Source organism: Platalea leucorodia, assembly GCF_965183815.1.
Source record: "Platalea leucorodia genome assembly, chromosome: 22".
Lineage (NCBI taxonomy): Eukaryota > Metazoa > Chordata > Aves > Pelecaniformes > Threskiornithidae > Platalea > Platalea leucorodia.
Genome location: NC_138844.1, coordinates 5,524,631 through 5,546,268, shown reverse-complemented (window position 1 = coordinate 5,546,268; position 21,638 = coordinate 5,524,631). Strand labels below are relative to the sequence as shown.

At 57.9% G+C, this 21,638-nt stretch overlaps 3 protein-coding genes across 17 annotated transcripts in view; 2 read left to right on the top strand and 1 right to left on the bottom strand.

The window, feature by feature from the left end:
* The window catches only part of PIP4K2B (phosphatidylinositol-5-phosphate 4-kinase type 2 beta), a 26,907-nt gene extending 20,660 nt beyond the window's left edge, over nt 1-6,247 (top strand). For 3 of the 13 annotated variants that reach the window (XR_014230391.1, XR_014230392.1, XR_014230393.1), the window contains 2 exons: nt 160-5,084; nt 6,163-6,247. Coding sequence is in view for 1 of the 13 variants with exons in the window: in XM_082331855.1 (XP_082187981.1) it covers nt 160-240 (81 nt within the window). In the remaining 12 variants the exon portion in view is untranslated. Of the gene's footprint in view, nt 1-159; nt 5,302-6,162 lie in introns of those variants that run through there. The other 10 variants (XR_014230385.1, XR_014230387.1, XR_014230382.1 and 7 more) reach the window with 10 other exon arrangements.
* PSMB3 (proteasome 20S subunit beta 3) lies at nt 5,426-8,241 on the bottom strand. The gene is made up of 6 exons (XM_082331860.1): nt 8,169-8,241; nt 7,571-7,755; nt 7,086-7,193; nt 6,526-6,703; nt 6,183-6,277; nt 5,426-5,551 (listed from the first exon to the last, which is right to left on the bottom strand). The coding sequence occupies exons 1-6, from the start codon at nt 8,169-8,171 to the stop codon at nt 5,503-5,505; spliced, it is 618 nt and encodes a 205-aa protein (XP_082187986.1). The 5' UTR covers nt 8,172-8,241; the 3' UTR covers nt 5,426-5,502.
* PCGF2 (polycomb group ring finger 2) lies at nt 7,692-21,638 on the top strand. Of its 3 annotated transcripts, none has more exons than XM_082331859.1 (10): nt 7,692-7,777; nt 15,679-15,818; nt 16,084-16,180; nt 18,455-18,510; nt 19,101-19,151; nt 19,236-19,344; nt 19,940-19,988; nt 20,175-20,270; nt 20,651-20,731; nt 21,177-21,638. In XM_082331859.1, exons 2-10 carry the CDS (start codon nt 15,707-15,709, stop codon nt 21,513-21,515), a joined length of 990 nt encoding a protein of 329 aa, XP_082187985.1. In that variant the 5' UTR covers nt 7,692-7,777; nt 15,679-15,706; the 3' UTR covers nt 21,516-21,638. The 3 variants fall into 3 exon arrangements, with proteins under 3 accessions (XP_082187985.1, XP_082187983.1, XP_082187984.1); XM_082331857.1 differs by having other exon boundaries at nt 20,172-20,270; XM_082331858.1 differs by lacking the exon at nt 7,692-7,777 and adding an exon at nt 12,224-12,340 and having other exon boundaries at nt 20,172-20,270.

Sequence of the window (21,638 nt, the reverse complement as noted above, 5' to 3'; positions counted from 1 at the left end):
TTCCTAGAACTTGCACCTTGTTACGGGTCTTTCCCGGCAGGGACAGGCTGTGCTGACGTGATTGCTCCCTGCTCTCCTCCCTCCTCCACCCTTGGCGGTGCTGCAGGGTCTGCCCTTCGAGGAGGGTGTTGTGACTTCTCTCTCCTCTCTGCCTTGCAGGCTGGGGCAGAGATCTCCACCGTGAATCCAGAGCAGTACTCTAAACGCTTCAATGAATTTATCTCCAATATCCTGACATAGTCGTCTTCAGCCTTCAGCGAGAAATGAAGAGAAGAGGGGCTACTTCCAAACAGAGAATGCAGCCTGTGACACTAAAACAGACACTGTAGCAGCATGTGGGGTGTGCATGTGTGTGTGCGTGTGCAAGAGTGAGTGTGTGGCACTGTGTGACTTAAGAGAAAACTAATTCTAGGTGCACCCTCCAACAGTCCACTTGACCCAGGTGGAAAAGTGGGTTTTTATGTTACAGAAGTGCCCAGACATAGATTTGAGGGCTTTTTAAAACAAGAAAAGTGCATTGTTTCAGCACTGCTCTTTCTAATGACATTTTCTCCTCTCTGATCAAGAGAATCCCATAGGGATATGATACGTGGCACTGTATAAAAGGGGTCGCTCTAGATCACGTTCAGTGGGAGTGAAGCAGTGCCTGATTCCACAAACTACTACTTTTTTTTTATTGGACTGTCTTTACCAGAAAGACATACAAGCCCTTTTATTTCCCTCTTGGTAGGAATTGGAAGGAAAATAGCTCACCATTTCAAGGACGGAAAATATTACTCTGATAAGGAGGAGTCGCTGAACTTTAGGTAAATTCAGACTGGGACACTTTATATTTTTTGGTTAATTTAAGTAACAAAAAACTTTTTTTGTAACTGCACTTGATTTACACGAAAGCCGAGGGAAATGAACATCTACCAAAGATGATCGCTTAAAAAGGTATAACTCCTAGAACCGAAAAAAAAAAACCAGTGTGAGAAGTAGTAGAGGTATTGAACAACCTCAGATAATAATATGCTCGGACCCATTGTGCTTTAAATTGGCCAGCTATGAAGATTTCGTAAAAGAAAAAAAAAAGGCATTTTGTACCTGTAGATACGGGATAGTATTTGACTATCTGGAACGTTTCCCTGTCGCACCTCAGTCAGGAATTGCCGTGTCTCTTAGATTACAGCTTCACATCGCAGTTCTGCCAGTGTTAATCTAGCTAATGTTCAGTCTTCCTTACTTGCCCGATCCGCAACAGGTACTTGAATTTGTTTCCTGACAGAGGTTCTTTGGTTAGTCGGTTTATTTTTTAAATGGCAATGTGACTTGCACACGAAGGAATTGGACTCGCTACCAGTGGAGAGTGCTGGGAGCTGTGACTGTGGAGCAAGTTCCACTGCTCAAGAGGACTCAGGACTTGAGCTGTGATTGTTTTTACTCTTCTCTGCTCCATGCCCCTCTCTAGAGCGACAGTCAAGGAGTGGAAATGTTTGAACACTTGCGCCAGATTATTTTCCCCCCCTAAGGAATTGGAACTGATTTGCGTGACTGAATAACGTCCTGTTTTGTCTCCAGAATGCTTGTAATATTTTTCACAGCCAAGCTTGTCAGACTTGCTTTGGGTTTTGTTAGCTCTGCTGCACAACAGTTACAGATCTTTTGGTTCTTTTTTTAATTTTCTTTTTCTTTTTAAGCAGGATTTAGAGTTTTGAACAAACCTCTTGCAGTTGAAACATGTTGCTTATCTGCCTTGAAACTGTTTTCACATATGCCTTTGTTTCGGGAATAAGCTGTTTCGAATGTCTGTCCCGTGCTGTAACGCGTGCTACAGTTTGCTGTGTGGAGTTTGGTCCTTTTGAGAGATAACTGGTGCTCATCACATCCTGGTAATTTCCCTAGACTAACGCTAGCTCTGGTCTGGATTCTGAATGTGGGCTTGGGTTTTTTTGTCTTCATACCCACATTCGTGATGTGAATCCCACAGGTCTCAACTTTGAAGGGGACAAAAGGGGGCTAAAGTTTCAGCCCATAAGAGTGCACTGTAAATAGAGTCTTTAAGAAATCAAAAATTAATATTAGGGGTCATAATGGGATATGAATCTTTTTATTCATTCATGGGTCATTCCCTTTGACGTGGGACAAATTTCTTCTGCCGCTGTAGTCCGGTCCCTGTGCTGTGTGATGTGGGGGCTAACATACCGTTGTCTGGGAGGCCGAAGAGTCTCGCGTCTTAAGGTGTGTAGCTGGAAAAGCCACAAAACAAATGCAGCTATGAGAATACTTTAAAAAAGGGAGGACTTAGAGGGTATCATCAGCTTAGTTTTGTGGGCATTATATTGGTTGCTTTTCTCTTAAACAATAAGCACTTAAGTTTACTATCGGTTAGAAATTAAACACCAATCACTTTTTATTCTTGACAGTTTTAAAAATCTGCATTGAATCTGCAACTTTGGCCTGGTAAGTTTGCCATTCTCCTTTTGGGAAACTAGCTTGTACCTTCTAAACTGCTTATCTTTAAATCGCGTATTAAAAAAAAGAAGAGAAAAAGGGGGGAGGAAGAGAGGAGATCAGTGAACTGCAGACATCCTGCAATGAGACGCTACAAAACAAACAACCCAAAGAAAGTAGAAGAATGAAGCTTGCATAACTAGGAGCAACAGCCTCATTCACTGAATTTCCTAAACAGGAATGAAATTAAAATGCAGTTAGTTCCTGCAGCAGTCTTTGCAGAAGTCATGATACTAAGGGCTTAAGAGCAGTTAACTGTATTTTCTTATTCCACTCCAGAGAAACTCCTGCTAGAATTAAATTGGCTGTCTCTGGCTCAAGTGATATGAAAAGCCCCGTAAACTCTATTCACTTTAGCACTTCCCCAATTCTGCCACTTCTGTCAAGTTGCCATACTGTGTGTATTAAAGTAATTAAATGCAATTTTCTCACTTAATGATGTATTACCCAGGTATGTAACTTTGTTTAACATAAGCATTTTGTATATTGTTTACATTTTGAGAGGTAGCATTACGTTAAAAATGCTAATTTTTGTTTCTAGACAGTATTTTTATTACCAGAATAAGAAGTGAAGCTGCAAATATTTGATTTGTTTTTAAAAGGGACTTTTTCTTTTGTTTTTGTTTTTGTTGTTTTGTTTTGGGTTTTTTTTAATCTTGTTTTAGGTCACTTTTTTAACTCGAGTATTTAAAAGGAAAACCCAGCCCTTTCAATTCTGGTTTTACAACTGCTTGTGCTAGTTTGTTGTCTGTTTCTGGTGTGAATTTAGTTCTAGTTTGCTGAATGTAGATATTTCTGTCTGTAGCATGTACCCTGCGGAACACTTTACACTGAAGTGCATTTGACTGAAAACCACCCTCGGCTGAAAGAGCTGCAGTAGGTAGACGGATCGCTCAGATCCTGGTCAGAGTGCAGGATATTTCAAGAAACTGCAGTGCAATTCTTTGGTCAACTGGAGGTTCAGAAAGGAAAAAAAACCATGTAGTGTGCAGCGTCTCCAGTGCTCGAAGGCAGGGTGAGTCTGTGTGAGAAGCGAGCTGCAGGATCCGTAGTCCTGCCTGTACCGAGGGTCTCTCTCTTTCTGAACACGAGCCTAATCTGTCAAAATTTAACAACTAAAAACTGCTTTGAACCTAGAACTTAACATCTTCCCCGTTGAGATAGCGTAAGTAAGAGCGGGAGAGGGAAGGCAGAGTGCGGAGTCACAGTCTGGGTGCTGTTCTGCCCCAATAGTGCAATAAAAACCACTCGAGAACGTGTTGGGTCACCTTTAGTAGGACCCGCGTGTTCTGGAGGTACCAGGCAGCACCCGCGCTCCGTGTCGGCTTTGGTGGCAGCGCTAGAAGAGGGTATTTGCTGTACGTGAGAAGAATGTCAGCAGGAGTTCCCTTCTCACAGCAAGGAGCGGTGGGATCCTTCCCTCTGGTCTCACACATGCCTCTGATTGACCTGGTTTTCATTATAAAAGCCGCGATCGTGAAATTCATCGCAGGGAGAACTTCTGGGGTAGTAGGTGACTCCAGATTTCCTGCATAAATGAGGCTGTACTCCCACATCCGAGAATCCTCGTTTTGAATGGGATTATCATAATCAGCAAGAACGCTAAAACACTTGAGTCTTTCCTTTTCTGGGAGGAAACTCCCGCTTTCCCCTCCAGAGCGCTGCCACAGCTACCTTCAGTGGGGACGTCAGCTGGGCGCTCGCCTCTTAGCCCGAGAAAGGCGCAAAGCAAGGTTGTATTGTAGTTACGGGCGGTGTTTGGTAGGGGTTGTGTCTTGGCCTCGACGGACGGATGCCTCCCAGTCCTGTGACTACTATGCAGTCTTTATAAGATGCCTCCCTTCAAGCTGCACAGAGGTCAAAGCGTTGAACCTCGAGGTGGTACAAACCTTTCACAAGTCAGTGTGTGTGTCCTAAACTTGGTTCGCAACGCTGCGTAACCGATCTGAGACAGATCGTCCTTAAAATAGCTCCAAAATCAAAACAGGTATCCTCTCCCCGTCTGTGTCTTAACGCCCCGTTTCAGGTTCGCCTGGCAACTTCCCCTACTTCTGCAGAGCCATCCTCCGGTATCCGTATTAGCCACTACTGATTCTCCTTGCTCTTTGAACTGAATTCTTGTGTAATAGCGATGGCAAAGCTCGGGGAACCAACTGCTGGGCAGCCGTCGTTCTCAGCGGTTTCGGTTTTTACCACTCAGAAGTTGTGCCGGTCTTCGGCTGCACAATGCTCAGCGCAGCTGGCCCGAGGCATGTCGAGTGAGCGTATTACACACAGGTCACAAGGGTGGGCAGGGCTAATCAGTGCAACTGAAAAAATGTGAATAAATTAAGTTTAAAACTGAAAAAAAAAAAAAAAAAGAAAAAAGCATTCTAGGTTTTTTCACTGCTGTTTTTTAAATAGGAATTTTAAGTCCTCTGTGCTTGTCTGTTTGCTAGGAGCAGTTTGAGACACTGTTACTGTTTTGAAATGCATGCATGTTACAAGATGAGTCTCCAACCAGAGAAAAATAAAATTAAAACTTTGTGTACATCTGTTCCTTACTGCTGTCCTCTTTAAAGTGCTCTAACCATCACCTGTTGCTCCATGAGGTACGTGGTCATTTTCAGTCCTAGATTAACCACAATTGGAAAAGTCTTTTTATACATGCCTGTAAAATGGGGGGGTTAAGTAAGAACTGATTTTACCAAGTCCTGGATATGAGAACAAATTGGATTTGACAGGAAAAGTTAACACTGCCATAGTGTCTGAGGCTGCTGACTCCCTAGGGTGCAGCTGAAGCTCATCACTCACACATGGGTGTACTGAGGGAGATTAGCACGGGTGGCTCAGGGAGAAAGGAAAGCTCTGCTGCCGTGTAAAACCCAGGCTCCTTCTGAGAGCTTCCGAGACGAGCACTTAATCCTAGCGTTCAGACGCAAGAAAAGGAAAATTCACTACAATAGAGAGTTTTATTTAAAAAAGTTCCAAGCAGACTGGGGTGTGAAACACGCGAGCAGACGTGCTGGGCTAGTCCAGGCGAGCTTTCAGGGTCCTGGTGGTGATCTTGTCTTTTTCACTAGAGGGGGAAGAGAGAAGACTATTAGTAAATGCGCGTTTAACTCCTGCGTACAGATCGTCCCTTCCTTAGGGAGCTGCAGTGTGCATAGGTAGGTTGTTTGCTAGCGCAGGCAGGGTCATCTGAACCCGAAGGTGAGCAGACCCCATCCTCCTGCCGCTTCAGCCCAGGGGAGCTCCCATGGGTTCGGTACGCAGCAGCGCCTGGGGCACCGCAGGGCAACGGCACCGCGAGCGAAATAAGCTGCTTCAGAAGTCAGCCTGATGGCAGAGTCTGGACGTTAACGTCCCAGCCAGCTGTGGCAAAAAGCATCCTCTTGGCCAGCGCTACCCCTATGTGAGCAGTCACACTCCTAAATACGGATGGGAATGCAGCTAGGGAATCCCTATGCAGCAGGAGTCTAACTCTAGGATTAGCTTCCCATGGCTCCTGCAGTTCTAGCAACAGCCACAAACTGCAACAGAGAGCAGCCGCGAGAAATAAAACACTTAAAATGGACAAAGCATTACTAAGGATACTGCTGGAAGGGAGCAGGATTAGGGATACCCTGGAAGCCAATGCCTTAACCGACTTTAACACGCCGCTTGTTGAATTCTGCCTCTGTTCCGCAGGGGAAGGGAGCAGCACTTACATGATGTGTACTACCACGCCCATTCCAGATAAGGCATCTCTGTCCACTGCATTCAACATGGCCTGCGAGATCGTTTCAAAGAGGTGATCGGGTTCCTGAGGAACAGAAGCTCTTTTAGTTGGTGTAAAAACTGAATGTTGAGTCATCGGATTTTATTCAAAACCCAAAGTATCATCTAAGATGCTGCAAGAGTTTTCCTGCAAGCTACAGCCTCTTTGTTCTCCTGAGCTCCTTCGGGAAGTACCAAAGGACAGAGCTTCATCCAACCCGCATATCAGCTTCTCCAGTTACCAGCAGGAGGCTGAACCCACGGATCAGAGCTGAGCCCGGCCACCTCACTCACCATGTCGGGCTCCCAGAGGGACTCGCACATGCCGTACATCTGCTCGGAGCAGGTGCCGCTGACCACAAAGTCATCGGTTATCATCGGGCAGCCGATCAGGTCTAGAGAGCAGATGAAAGGTTCGTGTGTTACGGGGTCCAGCCCGGCAATGACTGGTTCTGTGTAGTAAGGGCCAAACCTGCGAAGAACAAGACGGCATAGAGCAGTCCAACCACCTCGACGCAGTCCCACACCCCACGTCAACATCCCTGCAAGGAGAACATCCCGCAGACGCTTTTGGGGGGGACCTTTCAGGTCAACCTAGAAGCGCCCCGCAATGGTTTTAGCATGGCAAACAGAACAAACTTGTACTGCTACAGGATTATTTTAACGATACTCGATATTCTTTTGCAAGGAGGTTGAAGATAACATTGTCGCTAGATTAAAGTCTCCTTTTGCCATACCACAAGTGGTCTTTACGGGAGCCCTCCTCAGCCTCCAACCTCTCTAGAATCAGATCAACCCCAACAACCACAGCCTTCACTGACATGCAAACAGTGACTCCGCTGTTTGACAGTTACCGTCTCTCATAGAGCAGATTGGAAACCATGCTCATAAAAGTCTGAGGTTTGATCTGCCTCCCTTCCTTCAGCTCGTAGAGATTCAGCCTGAACTTCAGTCTCTGGGCACTGCAAGAGATGAGAATCAGCATTAAAGCAGAAGCAGGTTCCTTTTTCTTTCATCTGCACCCAGGTCTGTACTGCACGCTGACAGATACCAGCTCCTGACGCACGCCTGAGCCAGGTAGGTATTCCAGATGCAGCTCCTTTTATACCTGAAGTTATTAAGTCTTAGTAGTGACGTGATCTTAAATCACATGCAGTTTCATTTAAAAAACTCCCACTGAAGGGAGACCAAGGAGTGCTGGCACCCAGCTATTATACCCTCCCCCACGAATAAACACAGACATTTATGCTCAGCATAAGCTGCCGCTTAGTATTTATGGTAAATATGCCTCTTAGAGGCTCAATATGGGGACGCACGGGCGGGCGGGAATCTCACTTACACCGTCTGCACGTCGGTGGCCAGTCCTGCCAATCCAATATACAGTCTTTCTCCCATAGGGAAAATCTTCTGGAAGTCTGTGGTCACCATCTGCGCTTGAATCCCAAACCGCCGGTCCGCAGCAATGGCCACGCAGTTCTTCCCCTTCATGGCCATTACGGCCCCGCCGTTATAGGACATAATAGACTGGAAGAGAGAAGGACGGCAGGTACCGCCGGGGCTGCGGGCAGCGCTTCGGGGTGCGCCGGTTCCTTGGCGAGGCCGGAGGGGCCTCCGGTGCCTCGGGTACCCGCCTCCGCCGGGCCTGGCCCCGCGTCCCCAGCCCGGGGGCGGCGGGGGGGAGCCGGCACCGCTCTCGCTCGCGGTTTTAGCTTTAATGTTTCCATCGCTGGGGGCCGCCCCACAGCGGGCTGCTCACGGCCGCTGCTTCCCGCCACGGCCCGGCCTGAGGGAAGGCCGGCGGGGATACACCCCCGCGGCGACGGGGAAGGCCTCCAGCCCACCCGCCTCCCCCGGGCACCCGCGGGCCTCGTCCTGCCGGGCCCCGCTCCTCCCCCGGGCCCCCCCCGGGCCGCCCCCGGCCCCGTCCCGGCGCTCACCATGGCGCCGGCTGCACAGACACCGCCAGGCCCCGCACCGCTGCTCCGGCCGCACCGCGCCCCGCCCCGCCCCGCCCCGCCCCGCCGCGCCGCTTGCTCCCGCCTCCCGCCTCTTCCCATTGGCTGCCTCCGCGGCCTCCCGGCGAAACGCCGCTCGCTATTGGTGGTTCCACCCGCCGCGGGGCGGAGCTGGTTGGTTGCGACGGCGGTGAGGGAGGGGGAGAAAAATGAAGAGTCATAGTGAGCGGGGCATGCCGGGACGGTGGAGGACTGCGCGGGCGGGGCGGGGCGGGTGCGCGGCCGGAGGGGGGGGCTCGCACAGCTGGATCCATCGGGGTGCGCAGCTGGATGTGCAGGCAGGGGCATGGCGCGGCTGGAGGGACACGCAGGGCATGGCACAGCTGGATACGCCCCTGGGGGCATGGCACAGCTGGAGGGATGCGCAGGGCATAGCACGGCACAGCTGGATACGCCCCTGGGGGCATGGCACAGCTGGAGGGATGCGCAGGGCATAGCACGGCACAGCTGGATACGCCCCTGGGGGCATGGCACAGCTGGAGGGATGCGCAGGGCATGGCATCGCATGGCACAGCTGGAGCGATAGGCAGGGCATGGCACAGCTGGATATTCCTGTGGGGGCATGGCACAGCTGGAGGGACATGCAGGGCATGGCATGGCACAGCTGGATATGCCCATGAGGGCATGGCACAGCTGGAGGGACACGCAGGGCATGGCACAGCTGGATATGCCCATGAGGGCATGGCACAGCTGGAGGGACACGCAGGGCATGGCACAGCTGGATATGCCCATGAGGGCATGGCCCAGCTGTTGGGATACACAGGGGCACCGCAGAGGTGGCGGGTGGGTACGGCCATCCCATCACTCAGCGGCGCTGGGGGGTCCCCGAGGCTGCGGCCCCTGTGCCTGCCCTGTGTGGCACCCGCGTGCCTGTCCCCTGCCTGCCTGGCCGGGCTGGGACCTGCCCAGTGGCATCTCCCCCCAGCTCGGCCCTGTGCAGCCCTGGCACCTTCTGTTGTGCACTGGGAGAAGTTGGCCAAACCCGGCCAAATTTAACCAGAAACTCCAGGAAACCCAGCCCACGCCACTCCACCGTGCAGAGCCCTGGCGTGTGTCAGGCCTCGCACGCCCACCCTCCGCTTTTGCACCTCTGGGACCCAGGGGCAAGACCCTAAACACCCTGTGGGGCCAGGGACAGCGGGTCTCCTCAGAGGGAAAAAAAATCTCTTTGGAAAGTGCTGGCGTAATAAAGTCACTCTGTAAAGTCAGTCGGTGAAGCAGCGCGTCACGGCGCATCCCGGGGAGGGGAAGGGGCCTGGCAAGTGGCTGCGAGGTTATTTTTTTATTCAGAGAGCAATTGAAAGAAAGGGGGATTTGCGCTCTGCAGAGTATTGGATTTCCTTCCCCATCCCCGCTCGCCAGCTCTCCTCTCTCCTGGAGGAGACAGGATTAAATGTTTAATTTAGGGGAGTGATGTTGTGCCAAAGGGAAAGAGATCCATGTGTTTGGAAACACTCTCAAATGCACAACAGATCAGCCCGCCTGGTTTCAATGAAAACCTCCGGCCCGTGCAGGGGCTCTTCATCCGCCCCGGGACCGAGCCCCTCCGGCGCAGCCCGTCCCGTGGCAGTTGTATTTTTAAAGCGTTTTCCATTGTAAAAGGTTTCTTGCAGAAATGAAGTCAGAGGCCACATTCGGTCTGGTGGGAACACCCCGTGCGCCGAGGAGGGGAGCAGCAGAGCCAGACGGGAATAGCTCTACGGCAGATTTTGGCAGCGCTGGCTGCCTTGGGTGGCAGCAGGGAGGTGATCCCCTCTGGGCACCGCTTCTCTCTTCGCTTTCGCATCGGGCTTGTGCTCTCAGATCGGGGAGGCAGCAGCAATCCCCCTCCCTGGCCCGGAGAGCCCCAGTGCTTCCCCAGCTCCGGCACCGCTGGGCTCTGCTGTGGGAGCATTTTGTGGCTCTGGGCTTTTGAAACAACAGGGATCTTCCTGGCACAGCTTTATGCCTTGCATTAAAACATTAACTTCATTATTTCTGGTATGACAATAAAATCAGGGCAAGCAGGGAACATAAATAGATTTTACAAGACTTTGTAAGAGAAGGGAACTTGCAATGCAGATTTTGGACCCCCTTCAGCTTATTTTTGAGGCAAAATGTGGGCTCTGGATGGAAACAGGCTTTCAAGTCTGCTCCGTTTTTAATGTCCCAACACGTCCTTTTGCTTATGGGAGAACCCGTGGTGTAGAGGGGCCCACAGGCTGAGCAGAAACGTTTTTGTTCGCACTGGGGGCTGGTTTCCCCCTTGCCCAGCGCCTTGGAGAGGGCTGTGAGCCTGCGGGGAGCACCAGGGCCGCATCCTGCCCGTTCGCACCTTCTCCCCGTCCAGCTCAGCCCTGAGGGCAAGGACACCCCGAGGGAGCGGGGAAAGTCCCACCAAGCCCCTGCGCAGCGAAAAAACCACCCTCCCCGTTCCACGGGGGACCGGGAGCAGCCGCCTCCTCGCCGTGTCCATCCTCGGCTTCGCCCTGGAAAAAAGGGAGGGAAAAAAGGGAACAGCGATGTAAAACGGGTGGCGGCGTCCCTGGGTGGGCTCGAACCACCAACCTTTCGGTTAACAGCCGAACGCGCTAACCGATTGCGCCACAGAGACCGCGGTGATGCAAACTGCTGCAGCCGCCGCACTCAGCCGGGGCATCCCCGGGAGCGGGGCTGCGCCACCGGCACCGGGACACCGGGCACCGGGGCACCGGGCACCTGGCACCGGGCACCGGGCACCGGGCGGGGAATTAAATGTAAATTAAATGCCGCAACCGTGTGGGCCGAAGGGAAACGCGCGTGGGCGCTGCGCCCCGCCGAGTAACCGGTGCACCGGGTAGCACCCTCGGTCGCACCGAGCCCGGGCCGGAGCCACGCGGGAGCCGCGGACACGCGCGGGGCCGTCTGGGGTTTTCCCCTGCGCTGGAGCGGGGCTGGGAGGCGTCGGGAGTGAGCGGCCGCCGACACGCGTGGGCGCCCCGGCTGCCCGCACCCCCCCAAATCCCCCGTGACCCCCTGCAGGGTGCCCCCTTCCCCCGGAGCGGGGCCGGGCCCGCCGGGACGGAGCCCGCCCGGCCGCGGGACCGGCCCCGCGGGGGAGAACGGCGCCGTGAGCCCGCCCGCCCGCTCCCCTTCCTTCCCCTTCCCCCCCCGTTTAGTTCTTTCCCGCTTTTTCCCCTCTCCTTCCTTTTTCCCTGCCTTTTTTCTTTTCCTCTCTCCTTTCCCTTTTTCTTTCCTTCCTTGTTTTCCTTTCCTCCTATTCCTGTTTTTTCTTTTCTTCCCTCCTTTTCCATTTTTCCCTTTCTTTCTCTATTTTCCCTCTATTTTTGTCCCCTTCCTTTTTATCCCCTTCCCTTTGCTTTCACCCCCCGCCGCGGGTCCCGCGGGCCGTGCCCCGCACCGGCCCCCGCCCGAGGGGCCCGGGGAAGGTCCCGCGGGGCCCGGGATGCTCCGCATCGCCTCCCGGGTGGGAATTCCCCCCTATTTGGGGCCGAAACCAGCCGCAGCGCTGGTCGGGGGGCGGGGGGGTCCCGGGGCACCACCCGAGCGGTGCCGCGGCGATGGGGGAACACGGGGACCCGGTAGCGGGGAGCGGAGCGGGGCTCCCCCCGCTCCGGCTCGGATTTTGGGTCCATTCCAGCGGCTTTTGGGGCGCTCTCCTTTCCTCCCTGAGCACAACGGGGGGGGGGGCGGCAGCAGCGGGGCCCTCTGCAAGCACCGGGGCACCGGCGGGGGGGGGGGGGGAGCCGTGTCCCGGCGGGGCGGGGCGGCGGTGGGAGGGGGGGGGCCCCCCCCAATCTCGGCCCCTCACTCCCCTCCTCCGCAACACCCCAAAGGAATGAGGTCACGTGAGGTGGGGCGGGGCCTGGCGGCGGCTGGAGGAGGGAAAAAAATTAAAAAAAAAAAGGGAGGAAAAAAAAATTAAAAAAAAAAAAAAGAGGAGGAAGGAGGGAAAAAAAAAAAAAAAAGAAAAGGGAGGAAAAAAAAAAAAAAAAAAAAAACGAGCGAGAGAAAAAAGGGCCCCGGCCGCAGCGCCGCCGCCGAGCCGAGCCGCGCCGCGCCGACCGGCGGGAGCGGAGGGGCGGCCCCGGGGCCGCCGCTGCCGCCGCCACCAGGTAGGGACGCGGCCCCGGCCCCCCCCCCCCGCCCCGCTCCCCGCCGCCGCCGGGCCCCGCCGCCGGGTCCGTGTCCCCCCCCCCCCCCCCGCGCCCTTTTCTCTCCGCGTTCAAGATGGCCGATGGCCGCCGCCTCCCCCCGCTTTGTGCCGCGGTCCTGCCCGGGGGGGGCCGTGACCACCCCCTGCCCACGGCGGGCACCGCCGAGGGGCTACGGAGCCCTGACAGCACCGGTTCCCCGCCGCCGCCGCCGCCCCCCCCCCCGCCCCGGTCGTACCGCACTGCCCCGCTCCACGCCGCGGCGCGGCGTGGAGCGGGGCAGTGCGGTACGACCGGGGCTTGGGGGGGCGGTGGGACCCCCCCCCCCCGCCGGGTCACAGCGCCGGGCCACGCGTGTCCGTGTCCACCCCGTGTCCGTGCCAGGCGGGTGTCACGCACGGTGCGCGTCCCGCCGCGGGGGACGGGGATGCGTGCGTGTCCTTGTGCATACACGGGTGTGCGGACACGCGTGTCCGTGCCCTCCCCGCGGTGTTTCCTCCCCACCTTCCCGCTGTTCCGCTCCTCGGTAGCGACCGGTGCCCGAGGCCCGGGAAGGGGGGGTGGGGGGGGGTCCCGTCGGGGCGGTGGGCGCTGTCGGGGACCGTGGGTTCACGCTCCGGCGCCTTTTTGTCGTGCGTGGGGACCCGTGGGCGCCGTGCGAGCGAGCGGGCAGGACCGGGGGGAGCCGTCCCGGTTTATTCCCCGGGCTCGCCGCCACCGGTGGGTCCCGACGGGGAAGGGGGGCAGCCGGTGGGGTCCAAGTTACCGGTGACTTTGAAACGTCCTTCCCCACCCGTGCCTGGTCCGGGGGGATTTTGGGGAAGGCGGGGGGGCACCGTGCCGGGCCACCGCCCAGGGAGACAAAAGACCCCGAAAGTCGGGGCCGGGGATGCGGGAGAACCGGCTGCAGGCGGCGGGACCGGGGCAGCGGGCGCCGGTGGTGGGACGGGGCGGCCCCGGGGGCTCCGGTGCTGCGGCCGGCTGCGGGGCGGGCCGGGGTCCGGGGGGGTCCGGGGCTTTGTTCGCCCCCTCGGCAGGAAATCGCGGTTGTTATCACCCGGTTTATTAGAACCGGTTTGCGCCGGTGGCTCAGGCTCCCCCCCTCCCGCGGAGACCCGGGCCGCCATTGGCGGCTGCGAGCACCAAAAGCAGCAAAATCCACCCAAAATGCAACCGTGGGTCCTGAGGCCCGGTGCGGGCAGCCGGTGCCCGGCGGAGCTGCCCGGTGCCCCGGTGGGTGTCGGTGCGGGAGCCCGGGGCTGGGAACCGCGGCCCCCCCGGGTGTTCTCCTGGCCGGGGGGAGCCTGGCAGTGGCCCCCCATCACCTGTGGGCTGCCGAGGGCGGAGGGCACCTGCCCGGGGCAGCAAGGTGCGGGGCACCCCGGTGTGCCCGCCCGGGGGTGCCCAGGGCTGAGAGCTGAGCCCGCGGGACCTGGGGCTTCCTAAACCCCCTGGTGCCCCCTGGCCCCCTCTCTGCAAGGAGCCCCTGGGGCTCAGCTTGGCGCCTGCCCCTCCAGCCCAGGGGTGTCACCCTCATCCCCGCAGCATCTCCATCCCCAGGGTGTCCCCATCCCCGCAGCATCTCCGTCCCCATCCCCAGGGTGTCCCCATCCCCGCAGCATCTCCGTCCCCATCCCCAGGGTGTCCCCATCCCCGCAGCATCTCCATCCCCAGGGTGTCCCCATCCCCGCAGCATCTCTGTCCCCATCCCCAGGGTGTCCCCATCCTCGCAGCATCTCCGTCCCCATCCCCAGGGTGTCCCCATCCCCGCAGCATCTCCGTCCTCATCCCCAGGGTGTCCCCATCCCCGCAGCATCTCTGTCCCCATCCCCAGGGTGTCCCCATCCCTGCAGCATCTCTGTCCCTGTCCCTGTGGTGTCCCCATCCCTGCACGCCTGCCTCCGGGGACTCCACGGCGGCTGAATGAGGTGAGGGACCCAGGCGGGAGCCCGGGAGAGGCACCGCAGGGAGCGAGCGGGAGCGCGGGGCGGCTTCCCCAGGGCAGGCGCCTGGCACAGGCCCGGTGTTGTACAAACACACCGGCACGCACCGCTCCACGCACAGCCCCGAGCGCACAACCCTGCAGACACGCACACAAAACCACAGCCTTGCACACACAGCCCTGCGCTTGCACACGCACGCGCACCCCGTTTGCTCCCGGGGTGCGGGGTTCACCCTGTTCCTCGCCCGGTCGCGGTGCCCGCACCGCAGCCATTTGTGCCTTCAGTGGTTGTCTCGGCTGTTGTCTGGTTGTCGGCTGTCAGGTGTCTGCGAAGGGCCTGGCCCCGTGTCAGGCGGCCGGTGACACCGCTCCACGCCTGGCCCTGTGCGGGCGCCTGTACCGCAGGGGTGCAGGTGTATGCGTGTGTACCTCTGCCTGTGCGCATGGAGGGGACGATGTGCGTGTACGTGTAGTGTGTGTGTACGCACACGTGTGTGTGTCTCCCTGGGTGGGGGTGGGGGTGTGGGTGCGTATGGGTGTTGCTGTCGGTGCACCCTGGTGCTGCCATCGCGCCCACGCTCATTTACACAAACCCAGGGTTTCTTCTCCCCTCTCCCCTCGCCTCGGATGGTTGTAATAATATTCTGGCTCCCCTCCAAGTATCGGGGTTGCCATGGAAACAATAAAACTGCAGCGATTTCAGGCTCCGGCTCCGCCGTCTCCCATTGTAAACGTGGAAGTGCCGGAGCGGGCAGGCAGCGATTCCCCCGCGTCTGCGCCCCGCGCCGGGGGCCGCTGCCCGTGCCCCGTGTGCACACCCGGCCATGCACACCCACAGGCGCAGGTGCTGCGGGTGCTCCTGCCCGCGGGCAGGTGGCCAACACCGGACCCGGGAGTTTCTATAGAAACCGCGAGGCGGTGACTGAAAATGCCTTTTCCATCCAACAAAACAAAAATACGCTGGTGTGTGTGTGTGTGTGCGCACAGCCCAGGGAGCTGCAGGCAAGGGGCTGGCTAACGGGGGTTATTTGTCCCAATCAGAGGCATCTCGGCATGGTGGGGACCCACTTGGGGACCTCCAGGAAGATGCAAACATGAGGCAGAGGGAGCTGGGCAGTGCCCAGGGCCGGGGGCTGCATGGGGAGGTGGGTGGGTGCTGCTTGTGCACCCCTGGGGCTGGCAGGGTGCGGGGCTGGGGCTGCCCCCGTGCTCCCGGGGCCGAGCGTGGCACATCACGGGGAGCACCAGGCACCCCCACCTGCCCTGGGTTGGTTTGTTAAAGGCTGAAGTGGGTCCCGCAGGTCCCGTCCTTGGCACAAAGCGGCCATTAAGGGTGGCCCTGGGTGTTTCCCTGCAGGGAGGATCTGCCACGGCGCTGCTCCAAAATGCACAGGACCACCAGGATAAAGATCACCGAGCTCAACCCCCACCTGATGTGCGCCTTGTGCGGCGGCTACTTCATAGACGCCACCACCATCGTGGAGTGTCTGCACTCCTGTGAGTGTCCCCGAGCCCCGGGAAGGGTGGCCGTGCCGCACCGAGACCCTCCCGCCGCGCCCAAACCCGTCCTGCGTCGGGCGTTGTTGCTGCATGGAGCTGCGGGGTTGGTCCCATGCCGTGTGGATGGGGCTGGCCAAGGCGGGCAAGCAGGGGTCCCGGCCCTGAGCCGGTGCAGGGGTGTGGGGTGCTTTGCCAGGCTGGGACAGGGGCTCTGCCCCCTCGTCCGTCCGTCCGTCTGCTCACGCTGAGTCTCTCCCTACAGTCTGCAAAACCTGCATCGTTCGCTACCTGGAGACGAACAAGTACTGCCCCATGTGTGATGTCCAAGTGCACAAAACCAGACCCCTCCTCAGCATCAGGTGAGCTTTGGGGGCTCCCTGCACGCTGTGCCCCTGCGTCGCGCCGAGCCCCGGCCCCATCTTGGTGCAGCCTGCGGCTGCTCTGGGGTGCAGCCCTGAGCACCCCGGGACGGGGAGCGGGGCTCTGCAGCCAGCAGCGTGGTGCTGCAGCCGAGCCGGGACCATTGCATCTCTTGCAGCATGAAACCTCTCTGCTCCTGACCCCGCACCCCACAGCAGTGGGGATTTTGGGTGCTCTCCGGGTGGAAGGGGAACAGGGATGGTGGGAAATGCCACCGCGGAGGGGACAGGACCCAGGGACATCGCCTCTGTGGCAGCAGGAGGAGGCTGGGGCGGCTGCCAGCCGGAGCAGGGGCTGCCCTGTGCCTGTCCCTGCGCATCCCAGACCACAGACATCCATCCGTCCATCCCCGCAGCCCCACCGGGCGCAGTTTAACCTGGGACCGCCTGTGCTTTCTGACTCCCTGCTCTGTCCCCCGTGGGGACGCTGCTGTGTCCCTCTGGGGATGCTGGGGTGGCAGCGCCGGGGTGGGCTCGCAGCGGCGCAGGTGAAAGGGTGCCCGGCCGCGGTGGCAGTGGCTTCGCGCCGGCTCTGCCCCGGCCCTGCGTCTGGCTGGGGAAAGCCAGACACGTCCCGTCAGTTGTGGAATTGGCTCTGCAGGTGGTTGGCATAGAAACCATGAAAGGCTGCAATACATCACTCGGCTTTTTTTTTCCCTCCTTTTTTTAGCCTCTTCCATGTAAATCCGTTTCTGTAGTAACACTTTTTCCGCCTTCTTTTTTTTTTTTTTTCATTCTGGTTCACTATGAAATATTTACACTCTGGCTCCCACGGCTCCCTCGCCGAAACATCCCTGCCTGCATGCAGAGACGGATACGCAGCCGCCCGCGCCGCAGACGGGCACCACGCACGCGAACAGCGCTGTGCCGGCGGCCCCGAGCCCCGGCTGTCGTGGCGGCGCGGTGCCTTCGCGTCCCGTTTGGTCACGGCGGGGGAAATATGGGACACGCGTGGGCAGAGGTGCTGCTGCGGGTGACAGGGGCCTGATCCAGATGTGGTCCCATAGAAAACTCTCCGCACTGACGAGGGGCTTGCTTTCCCCTTTGCTTCCCAAACCGGTACCGCGGCAGCACCGAAACACCCGCGCCCCGGGCGTGATGCTGCGTGGTGCCGAGGGTGCTGCCCACGCGTGGCCACCGCATCCCCCGTGGCACCCCGGCCCCCACCCAGCGCCACCGTGCTGGGCTGAATGGGGTTGACTCATGCAAGAGCAGCGACCGGCTGGTAATTAAGCTGCCAATCAAGCGGCTGAGGTTGCTTTTTCATCAGCTTGCTGTAAATTATAAAGCAAATTCTCTGGGTATGTATTATAAATAAAATCACAGCGGGGCCTCGTGAACCAGAGTGACATCACCGAGGAATTAGGGATGAAAGACATGGCTAGGCTAAAAATAATATAGGGTACAGTCATTTGTTTTTCTTTAACATAAAGGCCTTATTATTAAAATGGAAATAATTGCAGATATAATTTACTTTTCGCCAGTCCCACTGCTCTTGCTTTGAGATTTTTTTTAATCGGCGGAGCTGCTGCTTTTCAGTTGTGCCTGCAGGGTCCCGAGCCCAAGCCTTCCAGCAAAATCCCATTCCCGGCTCTGTGCTGAGGATGGGACTTGAGCTCCCCCAGTTCCTCGAGTGCTTTAGGAGCTCCTGCCTTGAGAGGTTCACGTTTTAGGGAATCCGCTTTGCTTTCCTGTATAACGACCTGACAGTGGGCGCTGGCCTGCCATCCTTACAGCAGAGAGAAATCAAAGGCTGAGCCCTGAACTGCAGCCGAGTCCAAAAATAAAATTAGATGCAAATTAAAACTTGCAGAAACATTTGCTGATCTTAAATATTTTTTTTGTAAGTAAGTTCTCGGTGTGTTTTTATAATCATTTTGACTACTGAAACGGATCCTGGCCCCAAAATCCTGCTGTCATCTTCCCTAGCAATTACAAGGATTTTTGAAATGGTTTTCTTTCTTTTTCCAGAGTTAACCCTTTGCGGTGAGCGCGAGGGCGGACGGGTTTGCCTGCGAGACAGGGTTGGGGCATCGCCATGGGACGGGGAGCTGGGGCTTTGTGCCGGGAGTTTCCCAGGGGGGAGATGGGCAGAGGCGGCGTTCGGGCTGGCCGGGGCACGCGTGGCGCAGGGCAGCTTTCGGCAGCCCGGGGAAGCCAGCCGCTCCCATCCAGCTGATTTCTCTCTCTTTTCCTATTTCTTTTTCCCCCCAGGTCGGACAAAACCCTACAGGACATAGTGTACAAACTGGTCCCGGGGCTTTTCAAAGGTACAGCCATGGACAGCGATAACTGTGTGGGTTTGGGGTTGTTTGTAACTCACTCCCACCCACTGGTGAAACTGGTCCCCCGGATTTTGCGCTGCCCACGCGCGCCCCTGCCCCTGTAACGGGGACAGCAGGAAAATGCATGGTGTGAACGGACAGGGATGGGTCCGTCCGGATAGTGCCCATCCCGCGCTCCGGCAGCCCGGGGGCTGCTGCTGGGGGGAACCACGAAAAGCAAAGCTGGGAGCAGGAGCCGCGGATTTGCTCTCCCAAGTGCCTGCCCGTCCCCGGGGGAAAAAGTGTGGGGGTCTGCAGGTGTGGAAAGACTGAGGACAGTCGAGCCGCCATAAAGGCATTCTCACAGCAGCGGATTTGCAGCCGCTCCGAGGGTTTTACTGGTACGACTTGATTGCTCTTGCTAAAGCGACTGCTCTCCTACGGGTCCGTCTGCACCAGGCGGCTCGTGCTTGAGCTGCCAGCGGGGAGCGGGCGCTCGGCAGTCCGGGGCTTCCTCTTGCTCCCCTCTCTTTGCACCCATCTCCCCCTTGGTGTGATTTTTTTCCTCCTCACCTTCCTCCTCCCTTCTCCCACAGATGAGATGAAGAGACGGCGTGACTTCTACGCAGCCTACCCCATGGCAGAGGGTGAGTGTCGGCCCTGGGGACCCCCCCTCGCCCCGGCTGTGCCCCCCACAACGACTCAGCCTCTCCCTCCCTCTGCTCCCGCAGTTCCCAACGGGTCCAACGAAGATCGTGGGGAAGTCTCCGAACAGGACAAGGGGAACCTGACGGACGACGAGATCGTCAGCCTGTCCATAGAGTTTTATGAAGGGTCCAGGTATCGTTTTCTGGCTGCTGCTAAGCCTCTGCTTGGGTTTGGGGGTTGGGAATAAACTCTCACCCTCTCTTCCCACTCGAGATGGAGCTGAGATGCCAAGCAGTGATGGCTGACAGCCCCTGCTTGGGGCTCGGCATCTCCCGGGGTGCTTGAACGGGCAGAGGAGCACCCAAAACCCATCTGCCCTGGTCCCCCATCCTGCATCCTCTGTGGGTGCTTGCTGTGGCAGCGGGGTCCCCGCGTCGCCGCTCCCCGGGCAGGCAGGGGAAGGCTCCTTCCCAGGCAGCAGAGCCCAAGGGCTGCCGCGTCCCCAGTGCTGATGGTGGCCCCTGAGGATGTCACTGGCATCCGGAGCAGTGGTTCGGAGGGAGGCAGGGAAGGCGGCAGCCTGGGCAGTGGTTGCAGTGCGCCGGATTGGAAATGCAGCAACTTGGGCATGTATGTGGTTAGGGATGTGAAGCCAGAGCTTGGCTGGAGGTCACTGGGTGTTTCCCCCGTAGCCCCTCCATGGACAGCCCTTCTGGTGGGTTATTTTTTCTCTCCACCTTTTTATTCCTCCATAAACTTTGTCCTGTGTTTGCTTTCCTCCCCCCAGAGAGGAGAAGAACGGGACCGTCGAGAACGGGGACCTGGAGAAGGAGAAGGTGAGTGCGGCGGGACCATGGCACGGAGACCTCTGTGCCCAGCTGCCTCCCGGGCTTTTGGGGGGTGGGGGGACAGGAGGGCACCCCAAACCGCCCGCTGAAGGAGGTGGGAACTGCCCATTAATTGCACGGCGGACTCTCAGCAACGCCTCTCCCCCCGGCCCCTTCCCGCTGCGTCCCCAGAAGAACGGGGTGCGGTTCCTGCGCTGTCCCGCCGCGATGACCGTCATGCACCTGGCCAAGTTCCTCCGCAACAAGATGGACGTTCCCAGCAAGTACAAGGTGAGTGCGTGCCCGGGGTCCGCTCGCTGCCCGGCTTTCGGTGCGCTCCGGTGGGCTCGGAGGGGCCGATGCCATTTCGGCCATCCCGTGTTGCATCCCCTGCTGCAAATAGGCTGCGCTTTGCCAGCTCCCAAATATCGCGGCAGCCCAGGCTTTGCCTCGGCGGGTGGGCACTGGGGCAGGATCCGTCCCTTACGGCGCGTTGCGTGTAAACTGGGAACTTGCTCCGGCTTCTGGCAAGGGCAGTGCCGGGAGCCCCGCGGCCCCGGCTCTGGGAGAGGCACAGGGACGGCAAAGTCCCGGTGCCGCACGAGCGGCTCTGGGGGGCTGGGGGTGCCTCTGCCCCCGTGCCGGGGGGCTGACGCTGTCCCCTGCGCCAGGTGGAAGTCCTCTACGAAGATGAGCCCCTGAAGGAGTATTACACCCTGATGGACATCGCCTACATCTACCCCTGGAGGAGGGTAAGCGGAGCTGCCTCCTTCCACACCATGGGCACCGGTGCTGGGGCTTGTCTTGGAGAAAAGCTGGGAAAAGCGGTCCTTTAGGGGAAGGCTGAAGGCACTAAAAAGCTTAAAAACTGAAAAACTTAAAAATTGAAGAACTTAAAATTGAAGAACTTAAGAATTGGAAATATTAAGCTTAAAAATTGGAGCACTTCAACAAATAAACCCCAGATGCCCCCTCCTGATACAGGTGTTTGCTCCAGGTGTGATTTTTAGGAGACCGGGGGGCTGCACGTGCTTTTCTCCCCCTTTTCCAGGGCAGGCGGGAGGGCTGGTGGCCAGCACCTGGCCATGCCGCCAGCGTGGGCGGCCGGTGACACGGTGCACCCCGGGGCTGCCGCGGGGTGCCGCGGGGTGCCGCAGGGTGCCGGGTGCCATGCGTCTGCCCCTCTCCCGCTTGCAGAACGGGCCCCTGCCGCTGAAATACCGCGTCCAACCCGCCTGCAAGCGGCTCAAGCTGTCCCAGCCGGCCACCTCCGAGTGCATCAACACCAGCGGCGCCTCCGAGTGCGAGTCGGTCAGCGACAAAGCCCACAGCCCCGCCACGCTGCCCGCCACCTCCTCCTCCCTGCCCAGCCCCGGCACCCCGTCCCACGGCTCGCCCAGCTCCACCGCCGGCAGCGGCCCCGCCGGCACCGGCACCGCGCTCAACGGCACCTCGAACTGCCACCCGCTGCCGCCCGCCGCCAGCCGGTGCCGCAAAACGACTGTCAACGGCAGCACGGCCTCCGCCTTGACCTAAGCGACGACAAAACAGGGACTCCTGGCTGGGTTTTATATATCTATATATATTATATATATACATATATAAATATATATGTGTACATAGGGAGAAAAAAAAATTATACATACTTATTTTCTATTG